This window comes from Morus notabilis, unplaced genomic scaffold, assembly GCF_000414095.1.
Source record: "Morus notabilis unplaced genomic scaffold, ASM41409v2 Scaffold1766, whole genome shotgun sequence".
Taxonomy (NCBI): Eukaryota; Viridiplantae; Streptophyta; class Magnoliopsida; order Rosales; family Moraceae; genus Morus; species Morus notabilis.
In genome coordinates this window covers 21421-33082 of record NW_010364063.1, presented here as the reverse complement: position 1 = coordinate 33082, position 11662 = coordinate 21421, and the positions used below count along the sequence as shown (strand labels likewise).

General features: G+C 33.5%; 1 protein-coding gene and 1 long non-coding RNA gene across 3 annotated transcripts; both read right to left on the bottom strand.

Annotated features, from left to right (window-relative positions):
• Window positions 1–6978: 6978 nt before the first annotated feature.
• On the bottom strand, window positions 6979–10737 carry LOC21385202 (zinc finger CCCH domain-containing protein 22). Of its 2 annotated transcripts, none has more exons than XM_024170525.1 (9): window positions 9613–10737; window positions 9339–9509; window positions 9043–9228; window positions 8784–8878; window positions 8435–8683; window positions 8184–8337; window positions 7817–8071; window positions 7568–7660; window positions 6979–7394 (listed from the first exon to the last, which is right to left on the bottom strand). In XM_024170525.1, exons 1-8 carry the CDS (start codon window positions 10620–10622, stop codon window positions 7585–7587), a joined length of 2196 nt encoding a protein of 731 aa, XP_024026293.1. In that variant the 5' UTR covers window positions 10623–10737; the 3' UTR covers window positions 6979–7394; window positions 7568–7584. The 2 variants fall into 2 exon arrangements, with proteins under 2 accessions (XP_024026293.1, XP_010104021.1); XM_010105719.2 differs by having other exon boundaries at window positions 9049–9228.
• Window positions 10738–10754: 17 nt separating this feature from the next.
• Window positions 10755–11549, bottom strand: LOC112093006. The gene is made up of 2 exons (XR_002902869.1): window positions 11346–11549; window positions 10755–10915 (listed from the first exon to the last, which is right to left on the bottom strand). It is a non-coding gene; the product is annotated as an uncharacterized LOC112093006 (long non-coding RNA).
• Window positions 11550–11662: the final 113 nt, after the last annotated feature.

Genomic DNA, 11662 nt, shown 5'->3' with positions numbered 1-11662 from the left:
AAATTGCTGAACTTTTATTTTTTGTAGAGAGAGATGTAAGAACTATTGGTACGTTTAGTTTATAAGAAATTTAAATTTTATTAGAAAAAATATTGTAATAAAAAAATTTAAATAGTAGCTCGTACCTATGAAACAAACGAGGCTTATATGTCTCCTCAATCTCTAACTCCAGTAACGTCGTATCTTATAAGAATAATTTCTTTCCTCATTTAATTTTAAATAAGAAAAATGACCATGAATCATGAATCTAAGGGTAATTAAAGTAAGGGGATAAATCTTTATGCCCCTCCTTAAAATGGCATTTCTTTAATGGTTGATTTTTTTTATTGACTTTATAGTTTTTTAAAAGACTTTATAAATTTGTATTCGCGGTTTGATTGCTAAAAGTATGTTTACTGAATAAATCTCATATTTATTAGCTAAAATTATCGATAAGTTTCACGTACTAAGTAAATTAAAATTTGTAGAGTAAATTAATTGAGAAATCTCATATGTACTGAGATACATTGGTCATTTCCTTCACCATCAATAAATTCAAACCATTTTTATAGATTGGTGACCGGTGGACCATTTTTATTTTATAAGTTTTCCCTTATGTCTTCGTTCGTGCCTTCATATATTCCTTCGAATAATGGGCAATGGGCATTGCCATACTGAGGACCACCTTAAAAGTTGGTTTGAGAACAACATTAATTAACGTTAATTAATTAATTGGGATTATGGGAAAGTAAGGAATGATATACGGAAAGTCACATGCATGATATCTAGTCTTTTTCATTCAAAGGGTCACATCTTAATTCAGAAACAAATGCATATGTGGCTAGGAAAGAAAACTCCAATAATGGAGCCCATGTAGATTTTAATCTGTCTGACTCATAATTTGCTCCTTCTGGGCAATACCGCAAACAAAGAAACAAAAACAAGGCCAGGACAATTACGTTTGCTACCAGATTTCTGATTTTTTTTTTTTTTTTTCCTTTCGGATCTAAAGGTTGTACATTTATGGTTTAATCGTGTTACTCTTAAAGACTTGCAATTTTAGGCAATATCAAAAGGGAAATAATTGTGCTCGTCTGTGTTTAGTGGTGGATCTAGTTAATATTCGGAATTGAATTTTATTGTAGTTGGTGATCATTTACGACTGTTTTTGAATATGTAATTTGTTAAATTTAAAATTAAAATTTTCCTTTAAAAAAAAAATAGAGAATTAGACATCCTGTGTTTCTGATTTATTTGAAGGGGGGTTTCGATGAGGTTGTGGATTCAATCTCACTGTTAAGGATAAGCAGAGCACATGCCTTGGAACAGAAGAAGAAGAAGAAGAAAAAGATATGTCATATCTTGTTCAATTGGAATAAATGTAGTTTTAATCATTGTTTACCTATAGCTACTTAGAAGCCAACTAATTCAGATATGTGAGTTGTTTCAACGATATTTTGATTTTTAAATAAATTATGTTGTCCTAAATGCATGCATATTTTAAGAGAGGAAAATTTTTATTTTGGTACCCTGTGTTATATCAAAATTTAAGTTTGATACTTTCTGTTTTTTAAAATTTCGTGACGGTACCTTGACCTTTTAGAATATCTTTTTGGGTAACTTGGAGCCCTTTTTGAGATGTGAAATGTCAAATATATCTTTCTTATTAATTACTAAAAAAACTAATAAATTTAAGCCCACATTGTGCGACGAGTGATAATGTTCATTTAGACAATTCGAGTTATGACTTGAGTTGTGTACGTGAGAAAAAAACACTAGTAAAAAAAATTGAATTTGAATTTTTATGAGAGAAAATACTGTAATAATATTACTTAGAATCATAAAATGAACAAGGTTTATTCTATCTTTTATTGGACTGTGATGTGTTTGATTTCACAATCTGGGTTTAGGTTTGAAAATTTATTTGACTGTGTTTGCGTTCAATTGCATTCGAAAATCTGGGTGTTTGTGAAGTTGAGTTAAATAAAGGAATATGGTCTTTGATCTTTTCATTGAGGTCCATAGAAATGTGGTTGGGTTTTTTTTTTTTTTTTGGTGTGTGTGTGTGTGTTTGTGAAAGGGAATTTTATGGGATGAAAATTGAATTTGATTGCTCAAGCAAAACAAGTTGAATTCAATTGGGTTCTCTCAGTGCCCAGATATTTTGATTTTTTTTTTCTTGTTTTTGTTGTTTGAATACTGTTTTTGAGTTTTTTTTAGTTCACGTTTTTTTTTTAATTTTTATAAATTTTAAATTATTTTCTTATTATTTTTAAAATTTTAAATTTTTAGTTCAATAAATAGAAGGGCAAATTTGACATTTTACATCTTAAAAAAGGCTCTAAAGTATAAAAAAAAAAAAAAAATTTCTAAAAGATCGAGGTATCAACATGAAATTTTCAAAAACAGAATATGCCAACCTCATATTTTAATATAATATAGGATACCAAAATGAAATTTTCCCTTTAAGAGATTACCCAAGAAGAAACACAAGCACTCTCAATATAAGTTCACTCTCAAGTACGGTAGTACTATTTTTGCCGAAAATTTTATTTTAACCAATCTAATTAGTGAATAATAAATTACAAGTAGTTGCAAGTAGCAAGTATTATAATCTACATTTCATAATTGCAAATATATAAAACTCAACAAGTGACTAGCTAGTGTATATAATTAATGTATTTTTTTTTATATAAGTAGTATATGAACATAATAATATAATGCATTGATACAACTCTGGATATCGTCTAAGCCAATCTCTCAAAACCCGTTCTCTCTATTGTAAGCTCCATTTCTAAAATTTCCATAATAAAATCCATAAAAGGAATAGTAAACGCGTGGTAAAGAGAATTTAATAATTAATATATATGAGAATGAAATGTTGGCAAGAAGAACATATAATTTCGGGCAAATCTAATATAACTGTGTAATTGGATTAGAGAATGACAAGAGATTTATCGTGAGGTTATATCCGCAACCACTATTGTATGATACTTTTGTAGTAATGTAAATTGTTAATTATTATTATTATTATTATTATTATTATGTAGCATATGATAAGGATTTTTTTTGGTAATTCCTTATGCTTATGTACAAATAAAAGTAGGCGGGCATGGATTTACCACTAAAAAAGGAAAAGAATAAAGGCCTAATCTAAGCCGTTTAATTATTAAAATAGAAAAAAAAAAAGAAAAAAAAATCTGTCAACTCCCCATAATTTCGTGTATTGTAAATGTGAAAATGAAAGGATGAAAAAAAAAAAAAAAAAAAAGCACTTGTAGCAAGTGTCGTTGTGTTAATAATATTTTGAGCAATGAAAGAAAAGCAAAGGGGACATAAAAGAAACACTTAAGACAAATTTGGTGGCCTATGGCATTAGATATATCATTCATAAATATGACAACCGTCTTTTTATTTTTATATTTTGAAACATGACACCCGTTGTTGAATATAAATATCTTCTCCTAATATTAATATATTAACTTAGGATCCTCTTCTTCTCCAAATGTCCAATCACTCATCACAAATAATCTATAGCATCCTAGGACCATTGCCCATGACCCCTTTTTCCTTTCCGCATAACCACCGCCCCTGTTGATCGCCTTCCAATTCTACATGCAAAATGAACAAGACCTACATACTAGATTGCTAGTACCACAATATTAATAGATTCTTTGACTTCTCTGGAGAAGTAATCCGGTAAATAGCCACGTGTTCATAACCCTCGCGACTTGAACTGGTAGACGTTTTGTTCATAAATTCAGAATCATAATTTAAAAAATTCTCGATTTACGTGTGTTTTTATGAGAGAAAATATTGTAGTGAGTCACGAATCATGATTCGAATCATGACACAAATCTTCATACCAAACTACAATTAAAAAGAAGTTATATAGTCGGTCAACTCTGATACCAATTATTACGTGTTTATATACATGAGAAGTAAACATTTTGTAAAACTTAAATGAAATGTGAGAATCAACTCGTAGTTCATACTTCATGAACTCGATTTGATTCTTAGAATTGGTTTGTGTACACGTTACAAGAGACTTTTCCAGTCTATGCATGGCATATTGTTCATGTAACAACATCACGTACATGAAATGGCATATTACTTGAATAGCATGTTCAAGATGCTTTGCTTACTAATTACACTAATTTACGGTTTATCTAAAAATAATTAGTATAAGGAGCTTTAGAAACACTCAAAATGCAAAGATATTGCAGTTTGAACGTGATCATAATTCACCATCAATGCCATATATATATATATATGTGGTGCATAACTCAAATTTCAAACATATCATAATCAGTGCTTATGATTGATAATCCAATCCAAGATTACAAATTTCAAAACCCTAACATGACCTAAAATTGATGTTCTTCCTTTTTCTTCTCCCTAATCATTTTTGTAGAACCGTAAGTCATTTTAACTCTTGCCTTTAATTTAAACGGAGCCGAAAACGTCCTCATCATGCAACTTGGACAACACTCGTCTCCATTATTGAAATTTTTTTTTAGCTCTCATGATTGCAAATACAACGAACCTCATAAACTACTGTACATCTTTTATTTTATTAAAATACAAATGTGCGCGTATCTTTTCTTCAATTTTCACCGGTCAAAGTTGAAAACTATCTTAATCCGTAAAATTTCTACCAAAAAAAAAAAAAAAAAATCTTTATTTTAACAGTGACGTCAATTTGTTTTTCTTTTCATTATTCCAAGATTAACCTCAAAAATAATTTATAAACTTTACATCAAATCGTAAATTTTTAATCTCCAACACGAACTTTACAGTCTCAAAAACATTTAAGACATCTTAAAACCACAGTTTTCATGCTAATATATGTCATTTAAGTGAGGATAAAATATACTTTGAGACGGAAACTAATTAAATTTGGCGTTCAATTTTCTCAAAAATCAAACACCCGGTAAGTCTGCACCATCCAGGAAATTGCACGTGGCCTGATGTAACTAGATACAACGTGTCAAATTCTACTCCTAAGTTTTACCATCAGAAAAGACATTTTCACCGAGACCGTTAAATTTTTCCCGTTTTCACTTTTCCATCTTTGGTTATAAACTCCGACCAGTCAAATAAACCTTTTAACATAAGTAAATAATAAATAATAATTGACACTGTTTAGGAAGTGACACTTTAATTCTTATTTTTTTAATTTTAACAAAATAGTTCTCAAACTCTTAAATCATTAACAATTAAATCCTTTCTGTCTCATTCTGATGAACTCAAACTACATTAAAAACTAAGGAATCTGTAAAATTAAGAGATGCAATATTAACCCGCATCTAACATTGGTCATATAGAGCCCGTCTAGTTTACTGATTCGAGTTTTTAATTTGAGTCGATATGTGATTTTATGTTAAAAATTTTTACTGTAACAAAAAAATTTGATGTGACTGTTTTTAATAATTTTTTACTATAACAAAACTCGAATCGGTGAAATGCACAGAGCCATGACAACCCTATATGCCAAGAAAATCCAAGGAAATCTAAGGAACAAATAAAAAAAAAATACATAAGAGCTTGTAAATTGAAACTAAACCATTTGATATTCATAACAATACGACTGAGATGTTCAGTTCCAGATGCACTTTCTTTTTAATTTTATTTTTTTTATTTTTTTTATAGTTAAATTTTAATTTTTACTAAAATAAAAATCAGTTGTTTTACCAAAATATTTTTCTCCGTCAATCCACCAATATTGTACGTGAGCTGTTCTGTTAAAAAAACTAACGGAAATAAACAAAAATGTTAATTGCCAATGATTTAAGAGTTTGGGACCGTTTTATTAAAATTAAAAAAAAAAAAAAAAAAAAAAAGGGACGGGTGCCAATTACCCAAAAGAAAAAAGAACAAAGAAAAAAGAACAGAAAATCAGAGACAGACACAAAGAAACAAAGTCAATTTTCTTTTTTTTTTTCTTTTTCTTTTTTTCCCTCTTTTTTATGTCACACATTCACAAGCAGCAAACAGAGCCATAAAGATTCTCTGCATCCGTGCACTTTTGTCATACGTGTGGGCATCACCATCTACATTTAGATCTGTGCACGTCCTCTCTTGTCATTGAGAAGAGAAAGCACACACCTATACATACACATATATATATACATACACACACACACCAACAGGTGGTGTATATATAGGTGTAATGTACATATATGTGCACACACAGTGGCATCACTCACATGGGTGGTGGGTTTTGGAGTGTGGGGCCCACGTACAACCTGGCCATGGATAAATGAAAGACACCCACAAAGCAGTACTACTCAGCAGCAACCCCCATGTGACATTGTGCCTTGTGGACCCCACACTGCTTTTCTCACCACCATGAATAGCAAAGATCAAAGACAAGGACCCATGACCCCACTAATAATGCAAAAATATAAAAAAGAAAGGGGGAAAAATATTTGAACTTTGTGTTGATGAGAGAGGTGAAGAGACAAATTTTTCTTAAAATCACAAAGTAAAGAAAAAGGAAAAAAACCCCCAATTAGACATAAAAATAAACCACTTTTTTTTTTTTTTTCTCATTTTCTTCCTTCCTAATCTAAAAATCTTCCTTTCTCTATGGTAATAATCTAGAAAGGTCCATTACCTCGTATGATAATAACAATATTTGTAAAAAAAAAAAAAAAAAAAAATACAAATAGAAGTGAACACATGTAATTATAGAAAATCCCAAATATGGCACTTCTTTCCTTTTGCTTGTTTGGCTTCCCTTCTTTTTCCAAATTCCCTTCATTCATGCCTTTCAAACCAACCCTTTATGAGGTTATATGAAATCTGCCTTGTAGTCACAACCCTGCCTTTTTTTTTCACCACAAGATTTTTCTGCTTTTGCTATACAAAGATCTCTGGATTACATTTTACACCCTAAAAACACATAATAAGACTAAAAAACAGTCAACGCTTGATTTAGGCCTTTTTTTGGTTTCTCTCTTTGTTTCATTCAGGGGAAACAATTTGGGAAGTGGGTACTAGGGGATTGAAAATTACATTGGTGATGATAGGAGTTACAAACTAAACATATTAAATTTTTTTTTAAGTGTAAAATTCTTTCTGTGTCTCTTCTTCTTCTCTTTTCTCTTTCTTTTTTTTTTTTTAACCTGTGGTTCAACTTCAAAGCTACATAAGAAATTGGGAGATGATGAAAATAGTACAACAATAACAATAAACAACAACAAAGAAAAAGGAAATGGCTGGCTGACCCCACTTTCCTTTCACTTTCCTTTCTTCACGTATTGCAATTTGTATGGTAGTAAGTAGTATGGTTATTGATGATGATGATGATGATGATGATGATGATGGTGGTGGTGATCATGATGGACGGTGGAGCTAGTGATTCTCTACCAATTTTGTTTTGTTTTTGGTTATTATTCTTACCAATCTTCCTGCAAATATTAAAAAACAAAACAAATCCCATATCAGAACAAAAAGACATAAAAAGAAGAATCTTCCATTTAAAAGTATTAGCACTAGAACATTTTTTTTGAAAATGTTATAATTCATTCTCATTCTTGCACCAAGCCAAGGTAAAGATTTGAATTTTTATTAAGTGATTTACCTTGTAAGCTTAGGAAGCTAAATTCCAACCGGGCACTTGGGACCACCGGCGGTGCTGGCATACATGGCAATGGCTCCGTGGCCAGAGGAGAACCTGAATATGAGGAGAAAAAAATAAACCAACTTTGTTGTTATTATTATTATTGAGATAGTGACATATCTGCCTGCCATAATCTGGCAGCTAAAGATTTGGATAATAGGAATCCAAAGCAAAGGGCACAAATGAAAAGAAAAAAAAAAAAAGTTTCACCTTGGCATTTGGCAATTGAAAGACTTGAAAGATCCCATGTCCAATGTGGTGGAAGCTGATGATGGAAGTAGTGAAGTGGACAAATTCATGTTAGGGGAAGTTGTATTAGTTGCAGCTGAGGAAGGATCTGAGTCATGAATATTGTTGGCTTCATTAGCCACCACATGACCAGAGAAAGCAGCCATGTGATGGTAATCTCCTCCTCCAGCTTTGGTTGGAGATGCAAAGGGACTATCTGGGAGATTGTGCTCCAAACTGCTCTCAATTATGAACAACCATGATTAAAAACCGAATTTAACAAAAAGTTTCCATTTTTCTCATCCTTTTTCACTAAATGTGACCATGATAATGCAAGACAGTAGAATACCTTTCCAGCAAATCGCCAACTTCATCGCGCGGGCTCTCCTTGTCATTGCCGTTTTCATCAATGTTTGCGGCCACCATCGAGTCTTTAGCCGCAGCCACCGGTGGCGGTTGCAGCTGGTGATCTACGAGATTAGGGGTTGGTGTGGAGCAGTTTTCTGCCACCAACCCAATTGACTTTTTGTTAAGCTCATTCATGTTTTAGTACTTAAACAAAGCTAAAAAAAGGCGAAAAAGACCGTGACTTTGGTTTACCGAGTGGGAGTTCTGAGCCGTTCTGGATTGAAGACAGGACAAGGCTTTGAGTGAACAAGTTGTGAGACTGAGTAGGGGATTGAATAGGACTGCTCGTCGAAAGAGCGCGGTGGTGGTGCTTCTTGACATCAAGAAGCTGAAGGCCCATTAGCCTTCGGCTTTGAAGCTCAAGCGCTTGTTGCAACTCAGCTTGCTCCTCTAACTTCCTTCTCCACATCATGTCCTGAGAGTTGTAAAACATCCTTGCTCCTAAAATAAAACCAGACCAAACCAAGTAAGAAAACAGTGCAAGAAAATAAATGAAAGATTGTAACTTTATTTTAATTTTTTCTTGGAATTTTTGTCTTACCTAGTTGGAGATCAAAAGGGTCTCTCGAATCCAGGCCAGTAGGTGTTCCACAAGGAGAGAAATCTCCTCTTTCCACCTGTGGCTGCTGTTGCTTCCTGGAAAAGAAAAAACAAACATATTCCATTAGGTTTGACATAAACAAGAAGAGCATTAGGGTGTGTCTATATAGTATATATATATATATATATATACATATATATATATAAGTAAGTTAAGTAGAAAGAAGATTGTAGAAGAAGAAAAAAGAAAGAAAGTGTGCCTGTACTTGTCCTGGACTTTGCCCTTCTCCTTGTAAGGCTTAACAAGCACTCTAGCATCACAAACAAAATGAGGGTTCCCTTTGGCCAAGATAAGCTTCACTGTCTCCGGGTAAACAAAAGTCACAAAACCAAACATTCTCTTTTGCTGGTATGGGATTCTCACGTCTTGAACTGGTCCATAAATGCTTTAAGTTCAAGCACACCCAAAATAAAAAATAAAAAAATAAAAGTCAGCAACAAAAACAGTACTATTTACCCACACACACACACACACACACACAAAAAAAAAAAAAACCTGAAATAGCTGGAGACATCTTCTTCTCTGAAAGTACTATCAGCTGGGAAAGTCAAGTAGATCTGCCTTGAAGCCGGGTTCACACCATTCATTGCAAACTCATGCCTCTCCAAACGGCTTCTTCCAAACTTATGCAAATCCTCACCCATCATCAAAGCTGCTGCTGCAGCCCTATATACACACATAAACATACATATATAACTACTCCAAACCAAACCAGAACTAAAGAAAGCTTCAATCTTTTTATTTATTATTATTTTTTTTTTGAACCAACCTTTGGGATTCATTTTGTTGGTGCTGAAGAAGAAAGTTGACACACTTTGGTGAGTAAGGGAAAGAATTACTAGCCATGAGCTGCTGATGAGAAGCAGAAACCAGTCTTTGGTGGTGAGAAGAAGCAGACTTTGATCTGAGAAGCTCATGATGATGATGATGGTGACACTGTTCCATCATATTCTCAATCTTGTTGCCGCCGTTTGGGGACCCCACAACCATCTGATCAGCCTGCTCGCCACCATGCAAGAACCTGCAACTGTTTCCATTCTTGCAAAAACCTCTAGCAAAGTAAAGACAAGGCTTCCATCCAAACCCCGAGTTGGGATCTTCCGAGCCACCACCCAAACACATGTCACTCACTGAGCAGCTTCTTCTGTGGACCGGAGAAGAAGAAGAAGGCCAATTGTAAGAAGTGAAACATGAAGCAGAAGAAGCTTGGTCGTTTGTGGGGCTCAAAGAGCCGGCTTCGTTGAGGAAGGAAAGCTGGTCTTGGAGCTGAAAATCGTCCATGATATCATTCCCTGATCCGTTTTGGTAAAAGGGTAGCGAAGCGTTGCTCATAGATGCCGTTGAAGAAGATGATGAAGATGATGAAGAAGAAGAAGTTGGCAAGTTATTCAAGTGATCTTCTGGTGTTTGGAGGTCAGAGAAAACAGTAGTGGCCGACCAAGAGGAGTTTGGGATAGTGAGAGAGAGACGACAAGTGGAAGAAGAGGAAGAGGAGTTTTGGCGAGAAATGGCTATGGGGTTGCTTGTGAGAAAAGGTACTGAAGGAGAAGAAGAAGGCGTTGAGGGTGTTGCAGGAGATAAGTTTAAAGGCAAACCCAACTCTTTTCTGGCCTTGAGGATCACCGAGTGGACAAGAGCTTCAGGACCAAATGCTAATCTTATCATCTCTTTCTCACCATGGTCTTGGATTAGAAGAAGGCCCATGATTTTGGAGGCGTTTTCAGGATCAAAGTTTTGGATTCTTGAGAAGACAATTCTGGTCGCTTCATAAGAATCCATGGCTAGAAAGGGGTTTTGCTTGGTTGGTGTGGACAAACCCTTAAAACAGCCTTTTTTTTTTTAATCTAATCTAATTTGTTTTGGTTGAGAGAGGGAAAGGGCAAAAAAAAAAAAAAAAGTTTTGGTTTGTGATTTTTTTTTTTTTTTTTTTGCTATAGTGGTGTACTCTATCACAAGGAGAAGTTAAATTTTCTTTCTCAACCACACACAAGAACTTTTACCCACCAACAACTTGTGATGAGCGGAAAGACATAAGATGGAGGAGGAGGAGTGTTTTTCTCTTTCTCTTATTCCTGCAAAACCCAAGAAAAAGAAAAGGTAAAGCGAAAAGAAAAGAAGAGAGAAAGGCAAAGGAAAAGAAAGTTTGATTGAGAAGAGAGAGAAAGAGAGAGGAGGTTTCCAAAAAGTAGTGTAGTATTCTCGTGTGGTTGATTAAAAGGAGAAAACTAGAAACTACTATATTATACTTGTTACAAGAGTTTCCTTTGTTATAAGGAATCAAAACAAACAAAAACACCAGGAAAAACAAACCAACATGGTGGGCGGTTGAAATTCTCTCTCCAAGCCAAAAAAAAAAAAAAAAAAGAACTCAGAGAAGAAGAAAATCATACAAACATCAAACTCCTCATTTTCATCTCTTTACTCTCTTTTAGTTCGCCAAAATCAAAACTTGAAAAAAAAAAAAAAACCCAGAACTTTGCACCCAAAAAAAGTAGTGCTTACCCATGAAAGATCGAGTCTTTTGCCCTCTATCTATCTATATGCTTCTCTCTCTCTCTCTTCTTTCTCACTCTAAATTCTTATAAGCTCAAACTTCAAACCGCTATAATTGCAGTCAGTCAATCAAAGTTTTTATTACTACAAAAGCCAAACCACCGCCTTATAGCCAGCAGAAGCAGCAGCCTGAGTGCTGAGGAGAACCGTATAGGTCTCATGCGGGTTTAGATTTCGGGTTTAAAATTTTAATTTAAATTGAAACGTGATATTTTTTTAATATTTTTAATTATAATAAAAAAAATAAATATAATATTTTTTAAAAA